This window comes from Eschscholzia californica, unplaced genomic scaffold (assembly GCF_041429995.1).
Source record: "Eschscholzia californica isolate CP2 unplaced genomic scaffold, dmEscCali1.0.p SCAF_2, whole genome shotgun sequence".
Lineage (NCBI taxonomy): Eukaryota > Viridiplantae > Streptophyta > Magnoliopsida > Ranunculales > Papaveraceae > Eschscholzia > Eschscholzia californica.
This window is the reverse complement of record NW_028238309.1, coordinates 28615151-28636453: the sequence shown is the minus strand read 5'-3', so window position 1 is coordinate 28636453 and position 21303 is coordinate 28615151. Positions and strand designations below refer to the sequence as shown.

Here is a 21303-nt window from a genome sequence, read left to right as displayed (position 1 = left end):
AGTATCACTAGTTTATTTCACTGAGGCGAACCTTCTCTTAACCACGAGGAGTTGTGTGACGCCCCGTGTCCCAAAATAGACACGACCATGCCCCGGCAACTCACAGGCGAGACAAAAATCCGGCAGAGTCTCCTCTGTAAATCGAACCGGTCGCACCTGCAAAACTTGTTATGCAAATCATACATTCGCATATACAAGAATAAACTATAGAGCAGAAGCTAAACAAACTCAACACAACTTCGGGTCGAAACCCGAACCATAAAAAGAACTACAAAAGCCTCTTACACATAGATACAACTTATAAATAACTCTAAGTGTTATATATATACATATTAGAGTTTGGTTTCTGCGATAAATACATAACTTGAAAATAACGAAAAATCATATAAAACGACATAACTCCACTAGCCTCGTCAGACAAGATCACCGGCTGGAATACATACTCCGCCTTGAGGCTACGACAAAGCACCTGCACACTAACAACTGGTAGGGGGTCAGAATACTCACCGAAACGAGTTATTCTGGTAGAAGACCAATCCAAAACCCATCACGTTTTCAAAAGTTCATTTAATAAGTTGTAAACATCATGACAAAGCGAGTTATCAAACCAGTTACCGTATATACTATATACAAAACCATTTTCCTTAATCTAGCAAGCAAAGCAGTGATTAGCTGCCCACCCATGGTGCGCTCCCAATAAGAGGAGAGTTCCTCAGGAGAACCTAGAGTGCGTTAGATAGTACCAGCCCATTTATGGCACTAGCTAATGCACTACGTCTCCTCGAGAAAGAAACTTACCTCTAGCCGGTAAGCCCCTCTCCCACTAAGGGACTCCGCAATCATTGAAGAGTTTACCTCATGATACATATATACCTTAAGTATCTAAATACGTTTTTGATCACCGAGTTCGAATAAGAGAGCCGTCCCCCAATTACTATGGAAGGATCTGAACCTCATTCTCTTCGGTACCCTGTCATGCATCTAATGCGATCTTTCAAAATCAGTTCCATTCGTATATCAAAATCACATTCTCATATTCGATTCAAATCAGTTCCATTCGTATCTCAAAACCAATATTCTCATTTAATTCATTATCTTATCAAACACGGAAGTGGAACAACCAAGAGTCATATCGCCACAAAGTAGAGGGATTCCCAATCAATGTCACCTCCCAGGCGAGCGGTCAGGGTGTACGGCCCTGAGCCTCGAGCTGGAGGCACGAGCACCAATGGCAAGCAAGTGAAGCACTCTACTCCCACAGGTCTCATGACTAGTGTCGCGCACCTCACCGGACTCACACGGGTCACAACCGTGTCCACATGTCACCTACTCTCAATGGCTACGTGCCTGTAGGTTGACATAATCCGCAGTCGGGTACATACAAGAAAATCCCCAGTAGATGCAATCATCGTAAAATCAGTTCGAAAACATTTCTCACATCCCATCACAACAGTTCAAGCATATTTCAATTCATCACTTAAAATCGAGTTTCATGCTACCTAAACTCTAGTTATAATGGCCCATAAATAACTATACGACTTAGCACATTTCATTATCTATAAAACCATGCTGGATAAAGGATTCAGAACCCCTACCTCAGTCCTTGCATCACCAAAGACCTCTCGCCTACCAGACGACCTAATTCCTCCTCATTCGCTTACTCTGGGATAAGGAAGAATAACCAAAACATCGAATATAAACATTAGGTTCTTATACTAAGAACCTTCGTACAATAAAGACAATATCAAAGAGAAAACGATGAAAACTTAAAACACGAAAACAATCAATAACCCTGGAAGACTTCGAATAATCGATTTGATCTCTAACTTTCATAGCCATGTCCACTGAATACTCGAAATGCATACAAACTGACGAACCGCTTTCCCATAAATTCTATTTTTCATATTAGAGTCTTCATAAGCTGACAAATCATATAATGAACTTTATAATATAAATCTATAACCGAAATTGTCCATTTATATGAAATACGACAAAATTTGGGTAATCATCTCTATTCCAATTCATTCCCAAAACTAGTCCAAATCTGAAATTCGAGTCGTAAAATAATTCGGCAACACCTCGTCTATATACGGACACCCCAAAATAGTTCATAACATCCTAAACATGATCCTGAACATTAATCATTCGACGAAACTAAAGAATAACTGCTCCAAATCATGAACCCAAAAGAAACTAGTACAACTATATAGTATACGAAATAGCTATCATAAAACCACCAAATTTGGACGAAATAGAAAATTCTGAACGGATAGATATGTAGAACAAGTCGAGTGGAATTACCTGGAACAAGTTTCATTGAATTCCGACCACCAGACGCAATGAAATTGACGAACGAAAATGGAGGACACTTCACGGCCAGAAACCCATTTTAGTTTCCACGATTCTCTTGTCTTAAATCTGACTTTTGAAAACAAAAGGTAATTGGGTTTTAAAAGGTGGCAAAAGGGTTGGGACGTGGATGCAGGGAGGGGTTTTGGGTGTGGGTTTAAAAGGATTAAAAGGCTGCCATGTGTCATTATCTAAAGTGCCATAGAATATAATCCCAATCCAACCCCCTAATTTATATATAACCCATAAGTAAGCCCTATCATATTTATATCTTACTTATTCAACCCCTTTAATTATTTTATAAACCTCACTTGAACTTTTTCTTCTTTTCATTTTCTCCGACAACCAATTATAAAGAAACTATATGGTCCCCCCGTCTAACCTAAGTCTTCTATATATTTACCCGAAAAACATGAGATGTTACAAGTTGATGATGATGACATCATCAAATTTGTACAAGGTGAACTGAGGGGGAGATGAATCACCAATGCCCATGAGTCTATATGGGTCCCAAATAACACAATTATTATACTAGATGCTCATTTAGTGTGAAACTAACATGCATAATACCATAGTGTATAAAATTTTACCTCTCGATCCTCCAAACTGTCGATCATCTCTCAAAGGTTAACCAATCTATCATCCCGGTTTCCTTGTGTTACATGCTGTGCCCATCTACACATTAATTTCAAATCCGAACTTATATCAAAATCCTTGTTCGGGATTGAATGACCAAGCTTAAAGTGGTCCTCAATCCATGCCTATACAAAAAACTATTAGTACTACCAACAAGATAGACTCATATTTAATATAAATCAATATACTTATAATGATGTGAGAAATACCTGAAGGAAGGGCAGATAACCCGCCATTTGTCCACCCTTAGTAGAAGCATGACTAAACTGCATGTAAAGATAAGCAAGCACAACCGTGCCCCACGTATAGTTTGGGACCTCAGTCAAGTGCATCAAATATCGAAGGTAGCAAACAAACACCTTTGAACAACTTCAGTTACAGAAAATCGTCGAGCCATAATATGGAGAAGTTATCCTCTGACGCAAATGTCTTTCCCCCTCTCTTCATCTATGTCTAAGCTACCAAATAGTTTTGCCTCAACCACATCATGCGAACACTCTTGCACTTAGTCACCTTCATTTCTGCTGCTGCAGTTTCAGATGTTACCTTTAAACCTTGCACAAAAAGTGCACATTTGTTGACATTTTCATCATCAAGATGAAACGAGTCACCTTCAATCCAAAGTCTAGTAATACGACGCACATCCTCTTGGAAAGGTGTTGGCATCCTCATGCCACCTCTCACTGAATGCCGTGATAAGAATCCGATCGAGTTTCTGGTACGAGTACTTAGCTATTTGCAGAAGTTTGGATTCTTGCACCTTCTCACAAACTACTTGACACTCGATATCTATGTCCCAAATATGATCCATCTTTGATTCTCGTATAGTTTCATTTTGAAGGGTCCTCACATGCACACCAGATGCATGATTATTTAGTCTCAGAACGACGCAATCATATCACATAAACATATAAAAGTTACGTTTAATTGAAGTAAAAACATAAACTTATCCAACATTGTGGGATCCAAAAAACCATACACGTACCTCTTCGTCCTAAATCTAATAAGCAATGTGGTTCTCATAGTTCTTTAGAACGCTTTGGTCGATCGGTTGGCCCCTCTGGAAAGAGATCGTTGGAACCAACTGTCACCTTCTATTGAGATGTACCTTCTGTTATATTAGACGACTCAACCGCTTCAGTGGTCGAGGGGTCCATCCTTTGTTTCTTCCTAGCTGTATCCCTCCTCTTTCTCTCACTTCCAGTTGGTGGGACACAACCAGAAGAGATAAAATGCTCAAACATAACATAAATAACTTTATTCATCATTCACTTTTTCACTTTTTCATTTTTTTTGTCTTTCTTTCGTTCTTTTTTCACTTTTTCACTTTTTTTTCCTCTTTTTTTTTTCATAACACAACATCACATAAAACAAACATAACTCACACAATACTATATTCTTGCAATCAACTTTTTCCATTTCATACTTGCTTTGACATTCTTCTTTCTTTCTTCTCATGTCTTCATTCTCGGGATAGAAGATGATGGATGATGATGGAGTATCCGCTTTCCTCTAGTTGACACTCTTATTGGGTTTCATGGACTACAAGGGCAAGGTTAATTCGCTATCCTAATGTCACTCTTAGTAGTTAAGACAGTTGAGCACACGAGATCAAACGAGCTCTTTTGATAGTTACAAGGTTGAATAACTCTTCATTCTACTCGGAGTTAGCGCAGAAGAGTACACTCGAAGGACAACTTAGTCTTTGAGCTCTCACATGGGTTAAGTCTCCACTAATAACTACTCTAGGTCTCTTAGAGATGTTTCTTCTACACTAAGATGTTACTCCCATAGTATAACACAAACACTCAAAGACTCGACTTTCATGCAAAGACCATTAGCAATCACAAAACTCATCAACTCGACACATATGCATCAACATTCTTAAAACTATCACTATAATCACATGCAAGTCTACTTAAAATGTTCAAAAATTTTCAAATTTTGGCTAATTTGAACCCTTTTGTCTTTGAAACCCATGGTCATGCATTGGTTATGGTCATATCTCGCATCCCCAAACTTAAAACTAACATTGTTCTCAATGTTCTAAGCATACACTCACCAAAAGATAAAGAGGCACATCAATTTAAAGATAAGAGTGGAGAGATATTACCATAACCGAAGGAGATAAAAGATGATACTACCAAGGCTCATGTATAAAGAGGTTCCAAGTTGATGTTAAGCTCGCGCCATCCCCAAACTTGGAACAAACCACGCCTTAGAAGTAAAACATATAAGAGATGCTCCTAAAATATCAAAAAATATAATGAGAATAACACATAAAAAGCATGACCATATAGAACTCTACCACTAACGCGGGTATACACGATTGCATTGAGCTATGCAATTAGCCTTTGATTCTGTTGTTGTCACACAAGAGCACGAGTTATGTCTCGTGGAGGGTTTCCAGAGATGCTACCCACAAACATCAAAGACCACCTTAATCGGCCTAACGATCATAAAGCAAAAGACGGAAGATTTTGGGGGTCAACCCAAAGAAAGCTATATACAAAAGCTAAAAGTCTCACAAAAATATTAAACGAAAGAAGTGCAAGTGAGACTAATAGCGAAAAGAAGTCATCCCCAAACTTAGTGGATGCACGGTCCACTAAGTGCGCATAAATGCTAGGGACGACGACTAAACAGTCGTCAAAAGGATCAACATACAAATGAAGGGTCAGGAAGTCAGTCGAAGGTAAAAAGTCATCCTCAAGCTTAGTGTATAGAACATCCACTAAGTCCCTAGACATGCTAGGGAAGACGTCCGAAGTGTCCCAGAAGGGGTCAACAACCAAGTCTGAGATCAAGTGGAAGGTCGAACTAGACTCTAAGGGTGAGGCAATAGGCTCGGGGACCAAGTCAAGGTCCATAATTTCCTTAGGCAAATAATCCAACAAGCTATCCGCTATCTCTCTAACTACTATGTCATCGACGTCCTTAAAGGCATCGGGAGCCTCAAAGTTAGGCATAACACCTTCCATTCTACATAACCCATCCAAATAATCGCAAGTGCTAAAGATTGGAAAGTTCAACATTGTGTGATCCCCAAACTTGCTCATAGAGCTATCATCCTGAACATTAAAATCTAATGTAGTCGGATCATGGTGAGATGACAATGGTTGAGGGATTGAGCAATAAGGTTCATCGGTCAGTTCATGCTCTAAGGGTCTATCAAGAGCTTCTTCGACATTTAACTTAAGACTAGAGTCAGGTGTATTACCCTCACCATCATTCGTAGTCTCTTCTTGAGTTTGGGGTGCGTAAACCCCTTCCTCGTCAACGATAGGCTCTGACTCATGTCTATCAACAGTATTGAGAATCTGTTCCGTGATTTCTTTTATATCTCGATTGAATCTAGTTTGATACTCTAAAAGTGCTTGGAGAGTATCTTCAAACATCTCCTCGTAATAAGGCATATGAGTATAACTAGACGAAGACTCTTGCGGAACACGGATCATGGGACAATAATCGGTCAAATGGTGTAAGCTCGCACAAATAGTACAAACCGGGCTAATGGTCTCCATGGTCCTTTCTCTACTACCTTCATATAGATACTTAGACTCGACTCTTTGAGTGGAATCATCGAGTCAGGAATTGTCATCACTAAATGAACCGTTCATATATGCTTGTCGATAGTCTCGAAGACTCTTAGGGGTTGATTACCCTCATGCTCATAATCCCTAAAACCATGTTCATGACGAGTCTGACCGACTCCATACATCCGTCGATATTCACCCATGGTCATCCTAGGTCGGTCAGACTCAACTCGCGTATTCCTATCACTAATCAGACCATTCCTATATAAGTTTGAGTAGTCTTGACGACTTGTAGATGGTCGACTAGTGTTGGAAATAGTTAGAATAATGTCATCATCATCATCATCAAACGACAAACTTGCCATGATTTCACAATCTTTAAGATGCTAACACACAATCAAAAAATGGAGACTAACACTAATAGAACTAAACAATCACGCACAAGTGAAAAAAAGGAAGAGTTAGAATGCGATACTAGAAAATGCTCCTTTCGTCTCGTTCGTTTTTCCTCTTTAGCTTCTTGATTCCTTCCTTTCCCTTCGCCTTTATGTCTCTTTTGGCTCTTTTCTATAAAACGACACCTAAAAATATGAAAGTAAGAGAAACTACAAAAATAAATAAAACAAAAATGTCTAAGAAGCAAATAACACTAAACTAATGAACAAAACAAACAAACGATATCCTAACTACTAAACCTATCCCCGGCAGCGGCGCCAAAAACTTGATGCACCCGAAAAGGTTACACACCCAAGCGGAGGTATCAAGTAGTAACCGGTAAAACCAGAGTCGATCCAAGGATAGGAAGGTGATTAGGATAACAAAGGAGTCTTGTTCGCCGGTTTAGGTATTAAAAGCTAACTTAGACTAAAAAGGAAAGGAAACAAAGATAAATGGGGGTTTTGATTAAAAGAGCAACAAAAGAAAACCAATAAAACTAACTAAACAATCAATGTAAACGGGCGAGAGAGATTCGAGAGAAGTATCGGATGAACAAGAGTCGGAAGGCAACAAATAAATGGGAGAGGTGTCGAACCCGGGAATCCATAATGATAAACCTACGACTATATGTAGTCCGATCTAATGTTTCAAAGTGTAATCGATGTTCGACTCCTAAGGTGACATCTATAAGCACTACGTATATCCGGAAATCATACTTAGTCAAACAAACATCATAATCGGTTAATCCCGAGTCAACGAAAGTGTTGTCTAGTCGCCTAACTATGTGAAGTGCATGACAAGACACATGAAATTATGACCTAGACTACGAACGATATCGAATACTTCGGTTCGTCTATTAACTATGCGAAGTGCTTGACAAGACACATGAAAATACGATCGAAACGATAATCGAAATAAATGAACATCAATTTATAATCAAGACATCAGATCATATTAAACATAATCACGAATTCATCACATTTCATCTCATATAATCGACACACTAAAGTTAGCTAATTATGGTGAATGGATAAGAAATGGAATGAAAATGATGAGAGAATCCCCCTTTTCGATGTGGTTCGAGGCTAAGATCGTCGGAAATATGAGTCTCTAAGGTGCAGCCGATCTCCCCTTAGCAAATTCTGGGTTCCCCATAGCGACCACCATCATCTTCTCCATTTATCACAAACCTCCATTAAAGCTAAACCCTAGCTTTCTCTCTCTAGCAATCTTCAACCAAAATCAAATCAAACCACATAGGAAGCTAGATCAAGACATGGGGAGCAAAATCCCTAAGGTTTCAGATAAAAAAGGTTGCTGGAAAACTCATATAAATCCGACCAAAGAAGCATGAAATTCCGGACAAGAACCAAGAAGATCCGGCCACAGGGTGTTGTCCGGCCTTCCCTAGCTTGTACCGAGCCCCGTGCGCGCGTCCCATGCACGTCCGAGCTGCAGCCGCATCCCGTGAAGGCGTCCCGAGCTCGGAGAAGCTGCTGCCGAGAGGAAGCTGCTGCCGGAGTTTCTTCTGGCCGCGTCCTTGCTCGTCCCGGTTGCTGCTGTTCGTGTTTCCCGACTGCTGGTGCGTGCTTCCCGTGGATGCGTCCCGAGCTCCAAACAACTCCCATGGTTGCTGCTCATCCTGAGCTCTTGTAGTGTCGGCCTTGCTAGGCCGGCCTAGCTTGGCCGGCCAAGCTAAGGCCGGCTACTCCTTCTTCCTCTTGCTCTCTCTCTAGCTCAAACTCTCAAACTCAAGAACACTCACAAACCCTAGCCTCCTTAATCTCTCTCTTCCTTTCTCCTTTTCCAAGCTTGAAGATGATGAATAGTGTCTTTGACCCCTTTTCTCTAACTTGAGTCAAACCTTAGACTTAGTCAAAGTTTGACTGAGTCTTTAGACCATTTCACCTTGGACCCTAAAGAGGTGCCTCTAAAATCTCTAATCCTTTTCTTTGTGGGCTTTTGGTTTTTCTTTGGGGCTGACTTTGATTCCCAACTAGAAACAAAGGAGAGTGCCTTCAAGAAAAGACTTTGGCTTCTTTCTTTCATATCTTCCCCGTCCGAACTCCGAATTGAATTCCGTTTTCACCGTCGGACTCGTCATTGACTCCACTTGTCATATGATTTGCTTGAAATATTTTTCTCCCATTTTCGGCACATGAAATGATAGTCACAAATCGTTCCTTTTATTCCGGTTTACATGTTTATCTCCAAAAATGATACCTAACAAGAAAAACACATAAAATATTATTGATAACACTCGATAATGACTAATTAGTCTAAGTTAGGCTCTCCAAATGTGACATTTTCGTGTCACATCAATAACACACACCCGAAAATCAAAAATAACTAAATAAACCATAAAACGGTAAGCTTTTAAGGTTTACCTGAAAAAATTGAGGGCTTTCTTCCTCTCTTGATTTTCACCCACTTCCAGACGAAATTCTTTCAAACAAGGTCTGAAAATCTTCTTCCTTGTGTTGCTAACCACTATATTCAAGTATTCAAGTAATGTTTTTACAAAAATTCAAAAAAATAAAAATAAACCAAGGGTTTTAGATTTTCAACCACACAAAGACAGAGATAGAGAGCAAGATAGAGCGAGAGAAGGAGAGAGAGGGAGAGAGAGACAAAGAGAATGAGATAGAGATATAGAGATGAAAATGGTTGTAGTGATAGGTGGTGATAGATTATTGAGAGAGATAGAGAAGATAAACTAAAGAAGAAGATGAAAGAAGGACTATGTTCTGATGAAAGAGATAAAAGGATCAGTTAAGGGATGTGTTGGTTTGAATATGACGCAGCGGAAAACTACGCAAAGGCCATCGTCTAAAACTTATAAAACTCGAAATTAACAAGATTAAACTAAATACTGAATTTTATTTGTAAACTGAATGAATAGAACAACTACTAGATCCCCTTTATATAGCTTTAGGATTTCCTAAACCTAATCAAATTCGAAATAACAACTTTAAAAAACAAAAAAGCTAGAATCCTAAAGTCATAAAACTACTAAAAATATTAATTCTTTACTAACCCAAAATATGAAACTACTAAAATATCTAGATTATTAGATATCTTAGATTCTTCAGTTATTTTCCGTAAATCTCCCGGCATCAGTCTCCTCCACTCCACTTCAATGAAACCCGCCTCGAGTTTACTAAACGATTTGAATTTATCTTGTTTGGTATTCCCTTGATGTAGCCTTTTCGAGAATTATGCATAAAAATCACCAAATATTCATATTTGAATGAAAACCGAATTATGTTATCACAAGTTTTCCGTCTACACTTGTGATGTGGTTTAATCTTTATTTTCAACTCAAAAATAAATTTGTAAGGATCATGAATATGGTGATTGAAGACCACAAACTTTAATGAAGAATGTCTGTTGGAATTACTAACCATTCCTTTAGAAACAAATCTAGATTCACAAAATATTAAAAAAGGGATCTTCATATAAAGAACATTCAGTTTGACTGGAATCCGACTAAAGTTTCTCATCTTCCTTCGGTTCAAGTTCTTTAAGAATTAGAAACGCCTCATCTTGAGAATTGGTGATATTAAGCTCTTCTGTGATCTCGATAATGTTAGTATTTATTTCTTCGACAACTTGCTTAATAACACTATCCACATGAATTTCCGTGTGTGACAGATTATTGAAATTATCACTAATCTCATCCAAAATTAAATGATGCAGGGAGATTTGCAGAAGATCTTCGAAGAATCTTAGGTATCGTCAAGTTTAGCTATTTTGGTTGTTTCCTATTTTTTTTAGTAGACAATTATTAGTTTTAGCAATTTTGTATTTTTAGGTAATTTTCTAAGTTTTATATTCTAGAATTTTATTTATTTAGAAGTTGTTATTATAATTTGATTAGACACAGGAAACTAGTATTTTATTTATTAGAAGTTGGAGTTAGTTTAGGTTTAGAAAATTCCTAATGCTATATAAATGGGATTTAGTAGTTGTTTAGGTCATTAAGTTATATCAATAAACTTAATTCTTTAGTTTAATATTGTTAGTTTTAGGTGCAATTAGATATTACCTTAAAATTTGTAGTAATTGTAGTTGTGTTTTCTTTGTATCTACTAACAAGTTGCTTGTGGGAAAATCCCTCAACAAATTCTCTGTAACCATATCCATTAACAGCTTGGTTGTGGGCGAATCTAACAACAAATTCTCCGTTAAGGTATCCATTAATAGGTTAGTTGTGGGGGAATCCCTCAACATATTCCCTGTTTAGGGTGACTGCCTAATGTTTGCATTGGTATTTAGATGATTTTTCAACATCACCTCGAGTAGGTCTATTTGTTGATTCATCTTGTCAATTGCTAACCATACAACATTGATACCCTGACCACCGCCGAAGGTTGTGTTTCTAGCCTTGCCTTCTGCTTTTGAGCTTGAAGAAACCTCGCTCTTCATGCCAACTGACGGAACGGAAAACTAAGAAAATGCCTTTGATCTTCGTCTAAAACTTATAAAGCTCGATACTGACAAGATTAAATTAAATACTGAATTTTATAAATAAAATGAATGAATATAATAACTACTGCATCCCCTTTATATAGCTTTAGGATTTCCTAAACCTAATCAAATTCAAAATAACAACTTTTAAAAAATAAAAATTAGAATCCTAAATTCATAAAACTACTAAGGAATATTAATTCTCTATTAACTCAAAAATTGAAACTACTAAAATAAATAGATTATTAGGTATCTAAGATTCTTGAGTTATTTTTCGAAAATCTCCCTGCATCAGAATTACCTTGACCTAGCAGCGTTAATTTTGCCATTATGTCAAACTAGAGAAGAGGGAGTGCTTTTTTCTGAAAGAACCCTTCTAACTAAAATAACTTATTTGAGGGGCGTTTTAAGAGGGCCCTTTAAAAAAAACTCTCAAAACATTTTACAACAAAAAAACAACTCTCAAACTATTAGTTGTGCTCTCCCTATCATTCCTAGTTTATTTTTATTAATAGTATAGTCAACTCTTAGAGATGATATTACAAACCCAAGTTTTCTGCATTCAAAGTACACACCCATCTTAATGTGATTGAATTGCCTCCAAGAATCACATCCATTTCATCCAATTAAGAATGGGCTTCTGACATATTTCATAATATGTAGTTGACTTTAAAGTTCTTGTTAATGCATAAATATGAATATGATTCAAATTAACAAGTGTGAGTGGTAATTAAGAATTTTTCATCTTCTTCCTTACCTTTCCTGTTATGGCTGAGATCTCCAATGATGATTCTATTTCTGATCCTCCAAATTACATTATTTCAAGTTCGAGTCTTGTTGTTCCTGTAACAGACGATAAAAATATTCCAATTCGGGTAGAATCCAGGACGAAACGATCCAAAGCAACAAAAATTGAGGATCAAATATTCTCATTACCCTTCCTCCAAAAGGTACATATTTCATATAACTTATCTAAATATAATCTCTCAACCTTTGGAGCACAAGACACAATTGATTTAGATGTATAGTAACAAAAAATATATCTTTTGACCTTATTGAATTTGTTACCATTTATTTTTTGTTACAATTGTACATCAAATGGAACTTGATTGAGAATTTTAGTCAAGTATAATTTATTTTTCACGAAAACCATCCTTTCTAAATTCTATAAGAATAGTAACAACCACATCAATCATTACAGTTCTATTTTACGGCTATTCAAACATTAGCACCTAATTCTAACTGGAACATTTTTGGTTCTAGTGAGACATTTTCTCTTTACATAGTATCTTTTTTCCAATATACCCTTTGTGTTTAGCTTGTAATTTTTTTTTTGAAACCATATTTCATTTATAAGTGATTAAATCACTGATTACATGGATATTGATTATTCCTATCGGTTCAGCGACATAAGAGTTATATTAAACCATTTAAATGTAGTTGATTGCAGAAGGAATTGGTACATACTTCTTAATGTTCGCGGGTTGTGCAGCAATTCAAGTTAATTTAAGTACCAATAATGTGGTGACTTTGCCAGGAATCGCTTTAGTATGGGGATTAGTGGTTATGATAATGATATATTCTGTCGGATATATTTCTGGTGCACACTTTAACCCTGCTGTTACAATTGCTTTTGCAACTTGCAGTTGCCAAAAATTTCCATGGAAACAGGTAATATGTTACATTAATCAAGTGGAAATTGACGTGTACAATTCTTTCTCTGTAAGCGTATTGGTTTGATGAGTTTGGCTTAACGGGAGACCAAAAGTAGAGTTCTAGCCATAATTTGGTTCCATAGCCCTAGCCCTTCATAAAGATGAAAGTCTACCTCTTGGGCTTTAGAGTATCTCCAAATGCTTATCTCCAAATGCAACACTCCAGAAAAGCTGAAAGAATCCCAGGCGTCGAATGTGAAAATAAGATATCTAAATGGCCTATTTCCTGTCGAAATATCTTTCTATATGATATAATAGATATTAGGAAATATCAAATATTAGAAACTAGATTGAAATTAGAAACTAGTAAATATATTAGTATAAACTATTAAAAACTAGTACAATATTAGGAACTAGTAAAATTAGAAACTAGTAGTATTGTAACTCTATAAATAGAGTTTTATATTTCTTTTGTAAACCATCAAGGAATAAAAACAATCTCTTTGATCAATTTCAACTTGGTACCAGAACCAACAGTCTTAAATTTGAGTTTGGGAATTTATATTGATTGAAAGGGAAAGAGCCTTCATCTTCATCTTCATTGTCATCTTCATCTTCATCTTGTTTTTCCGGTTTAGCTAAAGTGAAGGGCAACTGATGCTTCCTCAATAATGGCTCGCAATAAGGCAAATTCAAATTTTGCTAAAGTTGTTGGTCAATCTGACAAAACTACTTATAAGTGTACTCACTGCAACAAAATTGGTCATACCAAGAGTCATTGTTATGAATTATTAGACTATCCAGAATGGTGGGATCATAATCGAAAGGAAAACTTTAGGAAGACCCTTGTAGATCCAACTGTTAAGCAAGCTTCATCGACGGTAGCTACTACAGGTAGTGTAGGCAAGACTTTAAATATGTCTACACATGTTTCGGATAGTACTTGGATAATTGATTCTGGTGCTACAGATCATATGACTTTTGATTCTAGACAGGTCTCAACCATTAATCAATCTTCACATAAATATGTCTCTGCTGCCAATGGCACCTCAGCCCCTGTTGTAGGGGAAGGACCTATAACTCTAACGAACATATTGAACTTAGACTCTGTTTTGGTTGTCCCATCTTTAGATCATAATTTATTATCAGTGTCTCAAATAACCACCATTCTATTTTGTGTTGTCATCTTTTGGCCTGAATTTTTTGTATTTAAGGACATTCGGACAAGGCAAACAATTGGTTATGGTGTTAGGCAAGGAAAGTTGTATTACTTGGATTTAGTATCTGAAAGCTCTAATAAATTGTGTCAGACATTAGTAGTGAACAATTCTGAAATAAAAAATAAAGATGAAATATGGTTATGGCATCGCCGTCTGGGGCATGCCTCCTTCGGTTACCTTAAGAAATTATTTCCATCGCTATTTATTAAATGCGATGTTTCAAGTTTTCAATGTGATGTTTGTGTACTTGCAAAAAGTCATCGTGCATCGTTTCCGTTAAATTTAAATAAAAGTCCAACTCCTTTTATGATCTTACATTCCGATGTCTGGGATCAATCTAAGGTTCCTACATTGGGTGGGGCACGGTGGTTTGTTACCTTTATTGATGATTGTACTAGGATGACTTGGGTGTGTTTGATGAAATCTAAAAGTGAGGTAAAGTTATTGTTTCAGAAGGTTTATAAATTGTTTAATACTCAGTACAACGCAAATGTCCAGATACTTCGTAGTGACAACGAAGGAGAGTATATGGATCATGAACTTCAAACTTATTTGGTTTCTCATGGTATTGTCATCAAACTACTTGTCCAAATACCCCTCAACAAAATGGGGTCGCGGAAAGAAAGAATCGTCACTTGTTAGAACTTATCAGGGCTATGTTGATCGAAGCACATATGACATTATCTTATTGGGGAGAAGCACTTCTTGTTGCAACCTATTTAATTAATAGAGTACCATCTAGTACTATTGAGTTTAAGACTCCTTTTCAAACTCTATCAGATGTTACAACTTCTCTGACAGTTTCAAATTTACCTCCCCGTGTCTTTGGGTGTGTAGCATTTGTTCATCTTCATGAGCACCAACGTACAATTGAACGTTACAAAGCGAGATTAGTGGCAAAAGCCTATACTCAAATTTATGGAGTCGATTACACAGAGACATTCGCTCCAGTTGCAAAAATCAACACTGTTCGCGTCTTGTTATCGTTAGTAGCAAATTTAGATTGGCCACTACAACAATTTGATGTAAAGAATGTTTTTTTGCATGGGTAACTATTAGAAGAAGTCTATACGGACCTTCCATCGGGATGCAAGATACTAGAAATACATAACCAGAAGGTATGTAGATTGAAAAAGTCATTGTATGGATTAAAACAATCACCAAGAGCGTGATTTGGAAGGTTTACAAAGGCTATGAAAGAATTCGATTATCGCCAAAGCAATTCTGACCATACCTTATTTATAAAAAGGCAGAACGGAAAACTCACAACACTTATTGTATATGTTGATGACATGGTGGTTACTGGGGATGATCCTGAAGAACGAAAGGCTATACAGAATTACTTATCTAAAGAGTTTGAGATGAAAGACCTTGATCCGTTGAAATACTTTCTTGGAATTGAAGTATCTCGATCTAGTATTGGAATTTTCCTATCCCAAAGAAAGTATACTTTAGATTTGTTACATGAGGTGGGTATGTGAGTGTGTGAGCCGATTGATGCACCTGTTGAAGAAGGATTAAAGTTGTCAGTGGAGCCTAATCAGATACCGGTTGATAAAGGAAGATATTAACGGCTGGTTGGAAGGTTGATGTAATTGGCGCACATGAGGCCAGATCTTGCATATGCGTTAAGTATGGTTAGTCAATTTATGCACAATCCCGGTGAAAAACACATGAATGCTGTTTTACGCATTTTGAGATATTTGAAGGCGGCTCCTGGAAAAGGTATTTTGTTTACTAAAAATTTGAGTTGTCGATGTATATACTGATGCAGATTGGGTCGGGGAAGTAAATGGTAGGCGATCAACTGCAGGATATTTTACCTTGTTGGTGGAAATCTTGTTACATGGAGAAGTAAAAAACAGGACGTTGTTGCACGTTCAAGTGCAGAGTCTGAATTTAGTAGAATGGCTGATGGCATATGTGAAGCGTTATGGTTAAGACTCCTGTTGGATGATTTAGGATGTCTTTCTGAAAGATCAATTCAATTATATTGTGACAATAAAGCAGCATGTGATATTACTCACAATCCAGTCCAGCACGACCGCACAAAGCATGTTGAGGTGGATCGATGTTTTATTAAAGAAAATTTGGAAGACACATTGTAGAGTTACCAAAGATCCATCCGAAGATCAATTGGCTGATGTTCTTACCAAAGCAGTTTCAAGTCGAGTATTTTCGAAAATGCTAGACAAGTTGGGCATGTGCGATATCTATGCACCAACTTGAGGGGGAGTGTTGAAATATCTTTCTATATGATATAATAGATATTAGGAAATATCAAATATTAGAAACTAGATTAAAATTAAGAACTAGTAAATATATTAGTATCAACTATTAAAAACTAGTAAAATACTAGGAACTAGTAAAATGAGAAACTAATAGTATTGCAACTCTATAAATAGAGTCTTATATTTCTTTTGTAAACCAATCAAGGAATAAAAACAATCTCTTTGATCAATTTCAACTTTTCCCACTTAACCATTTACAGGTACTCTATTAAAAAAACATTCTCCAACACAACAGTACTAAAGACAAACTCTAAAACTTCTATTTTGACTATAAAATTAATTGATTTATTTATGTGGTACTTAGAGGTCCTTAATAGAACACTCTAAATGATGTCAGATCATTTTAGATAGAGTTAATTCCTATATGACCCCCTACTTTGTGACCAGCTTCCTTTATGGCCCCCTTTTTTTCGTAAATTCAAATATAGCCCCCTATTTTCATGGAAATGTCCTAACTACCCTTCCTTTAAATCTTTTTTCAAAATAAAATCAAAGAAACAAACATAATTCCACCTCACTTCCCTCTCCACCACTTATCTCTCTCCACCTCACCTCTCTTCCCAAATCATCTTTCTCTCTCTCTCCACCTCACTCTATCTTCTCCGATGAAGGTCGCCGGCCGGAAAATTTTTCGGCCGGCGACCTTCAACCTAAAAAAAAAAGAAATTTTTTTTTTTTTTCTCTCATCTCCCTCTAAAAACTCCGGCGAAGGGGGTTCCCTTCGCCAGAGTACGGGTCTGTTGAAGAACAGACCCGATCCGGTCTGTTCTTCAACAGACCCGTACTCCGGCGAAGGGAACCCCCTTCGCCGGAGTTTTTAGAGAGAGAGAGAGATGAGAGTAAAAAAAAAAAAAATTTCTTTTTTTTAGGTTGAAGGTCGTCGGCTGGAAAATTTTCCGGCCGGCGACCTTCATCGGAGAAGATAGAGTGAGGTGGAGAGAGATAAGTGATGGAGAGGGAAGTGAGGTGGAATTATGTTTGTTTTTTTATATTATTTTGAAAAAAGATTTAAAGGAAGGGTAGTTAGGACATTTCCATGAAAATAGGGGGTCATATTTGAATTTACGAAAAAAAGGGGGCCATAAAGGAAGCTGGTCACAAAATAGGGGGCCATATAGGAATTAACTCTTTTAGATATTCAAGTTGAATTTTGCATTGAAGATAGTTTTTAAAGAAAAACTCCAAAACTATCCTATTTGGCACTTTTAAGTTTGGGAGTTTGAGTGTTGCTTGGAGATGCTCTTAAGAGGCTATTAGCAATATCCTACATCTCTTTTGCATTTAGTATGTGATATGTGTACAAACTCTAGCAACCTTTTCAATTGAAGCTATAGCATAGGAGAGGGTTCGCCAGGGGCTTTTGTATCCTTTAATGAGTTCTTTTGTAAAAAAATCCGGGAATCGTCAAGAAATTGTGAGACTATGAATTTGTAAATCCATTTCTAAGTACTCCATTTTTCTGACTTGAACAAACTGTAATTTACGTGAGATTAGAACCTACGTAGTTGTCTACGTAGTCACTAATAGTTCAAATTAAGAAGCCAAAAGAACTTCTTATGATTCTAGGATAGTTCTTCTAGTTAGTTGTTGTAAGTTTATTAAATCGGTCACGAGTTGTGTCTATATCAAACAATATACCATACATTATAGTCCTCAGTTATCTCATGAAATTTATGTAATATATCTTTGTAGGTACCTGGCTATATATTTGCTCAGATCCTGGCATCAATACTTGCAATGGGAACCATAAGATTATTATTTGATGGGAATAAAAACAATCACTTCGTTGGGACATTACCAGCGGGGTCGAGTATACAGTCTTTGGTGTTAGAGTTCATTGCAACTTTCTATCTCATGTTTGTGATATGCAGTGTCGCTACAGATCACCGAGCGGTCAGTTTAATCTTCAAATAAGTATGAGAAATTTAGCTAAATTGCATGCTTTTATTTTCAAAAAACAAAAACATCTACTCTTCTATCTTTCATATGAAAAAAACATCAACAAATGGGTTTTAAATAAAGCATAATTAACTAAATGTGTGTTCCATTTATCTTTTTTGACTCCTCTTAATGAGTTCGAAATTCTAGTTTTCATGTGTTCCGACATGTATTCAATTTTCGATGACTTTGGCAGGTCGGAGAACTTGCTGGGCTTGCAATAGGATCTACAATTATCGTTGACATTCTTTTTGCCGGGTAAGTATCTAGGGCTAGAATTCTAGAGCATGACCTACAACTGTTGATTTGTGTATGCTTTTCTTTTAAACCAGCATCATGATGTATGTTTTGTCCAGGCCAATTACTGGGGCATCCATGAATCCAGCAAGAAGTATCGGGCCAGCCATCGTGTTCAATAGGTATGACGGGCTATGGATATACTTAATAGGGCCCATCAGTGGCGCCATAGCAGGAGCATGGAGTTACAGAATCATTAAGTGTGATTCTCTTCTCAAGAACTGTATGCCAAAGCGGTCTATTTGAAAAATGAAACAATGAAATACTAAACAGTGATTACTGATTATTAGACTTTTCATTTTTCCTGCTTTCTTCTGCGAGGTGTATCTTTTATCCTGTTGACTCTTTCAACTCCAACTCAATCAATTTAATACATCAACTGATTTCGTTATTTTCATTCGCTACTTGTGTGAATCGGAGTCGATTTTGGCTCCACCCGACTCGTCAAACTCAGAAACGGAATACTCCATTGTGTTCGTCTCGTCGAGATCTTCAACTTGGAGGCAATAATTACTCAAATCCGACTCCAGATGAATGAGAAATTCAAGTTTAAAGATTGGTCAGATATCGGTCAAAACAGGGACTAAAGCGGCAAATTGGACAATTCAATTTGGGGGCCATTTGAGCGAAGAGAGCACGTCCAGATCTGGACGGCTCGCGTTCACTCTGCGGGATTTTAAGATATCTGAGTATCTGACGAACGCGCGATTGGTGATTCAGGACAGTGTCAGGCACCTATCAGAGGCGTTGATCCTTGCAGATCTAACGACCCACGTTAGTCCCGAGTTGGGCATGAGTCTAGCGCCATCCGACGGTAGGCGTTCCACCCGAGTTATTTAGCCTAATCCGACGCTCCAGATTGCCATCGACTCTAATATGGGTAGTTATCTCAAGTTAGTCCGCCATTTTGGAGGGATATGCCCATTGACCCTAAGAGACATATGTACCTATATGAATCCTATTTGAACAACCCAAACCCACTTCATTTTTCATCCAATTCATTCCCTTCTTTTCTTTCCTTCTACGATCAGTATTCTGGTATGTGTTTGGAATATAATTCTGGTCTTAGAAATATTTTATAAGTATATATAGAACTCTAAAGCCTCCGAGTGAATTCAAGTCATTCTCTTCTTCTCTTCTCTTCTCTTCTAAAATCAGTATTCTGGTATGTGTCTGGAATATAAATCTGATTTTAGAAGTATTCTAGTATGTGTCTGAAATTCTGTAGAGAGAAGTAGCGAGTGAAGTTATAAAATTCAAGTGTCTAGAACTCATATTATTTATGAAGGTTCGCCCGCTTTCAGAATATAGAAGTATCATCTTAAATTCTGAAAGGATAGTCGTTGTATCCTGAAGGCATACACCCTAACCATTGGTACTGTTATGGGGTGTAAATTGTCTTAAGGAAAGAGAAGTTGTTCTCGCCTCGACTCCATAAATTCTTCTTACCTTCTATTAATTTTGTCTACATCGATTAATCCAAAAGAAGGATTGCTGATAAGTTCGAATTATAGTCTATCTTTCTATAACTTAGAGAAAGGAAGTTCCCTACTTCAATCCAGACTCTGTCTTAAACAAGACAGGACATAGATAAAGTGAACGTGACTCATAACCAGAGGAGCAACAACTTGTCCACAAGTTTAAAACTTAAAATAAAGGAGTATGATTCAATGAGCTCGAGCTCGTATTGTGTCGTATGAGCTCGAGCTCCACACTGTTGATTTTCAAGAACGTTTTCCAATGCGGGTACATTTGTCCTCCCGTTTCTCTTTAAATTAAGGACTATTTAATGCAATATACAATACAGCTTTAAAGCCTACTTGGAGCATCTCCGATGGTTAGCATTAAAAAGAACACCAAAAAGGAATCTTCACCAATTTTTTTGGTATTTTCAAATTGTTGAACCCAAAGGCAGAACACTAGAAGTCTCACCAAATCACTAATCATCACACTAATTTTAGAGGCAGGACAATACACTGGACGTAGTGGACATCCAACCATAATTTTAGAGGCAGTTGCCTCTTACGACCTCTGGATATGGCATGCATACTTTTGATACCGGGTTCTAACAATGACATTAATGTACTACAGTCTTTTAATTTTATTTGCAGATTTATGCTTAGCATAAGGTAAAACTGCTCAGTAAAATATAATATCATAGGAAAAGAATATATTACAGGATATTATCTTGTTCATGGTATATATCTGAAATGGTCAACCCCTGTTCAAACTATCTCTCAGCCTCTAGGTTTTGAAGAAACAACATTTTGCAATGATGCAAGAAGCATGTCGTAAAGATTTTGAACGTGCATATGGAGTTCTTCAATCTCGATTCGGCATTATTAAGGATCCAACGCGATTTTGGGATAAAAATGTCCTCCATGATATAATGTTTGCATGCATTATAATGCATAACATGATTGTAGAGGATTGATGTGGCAATCGTACAATACCCAATATTTTCTCTGAGATT

General features: G+C 37.1%; 1 protein-coding gene across 1 annotated transcript; it reads left to right on the top strand.

Moving 5' to 3' along the window:
• The first annotated feature begins 11967 nt into the window (after positions 1 to 11967).
• On the top strand, positions 11968 to 19227 carry LOC147557269 (nodulin-26-like). The gene is made up of 5 exons (XM_086663837.1): positions 11968 to 12379; positions 12870 to 13100; positions 18288 to 18488; positions 18730 to 18791; positions 18890 to 19227. The coding sequence occupies exons 1-5, from the start codon at positions 12197 to 12199 to the stop codon at positions 19074 to 19076; spliced, it is 864 nt and encodes a 287-aa protein (XP_086519963.1). The 5' UTR covers positions 11968 to 12196; the 3' UTR covers positions 19077 to 19227.
• Positions 19228 to 21303: the final 2076 nt, after the last annotated feature.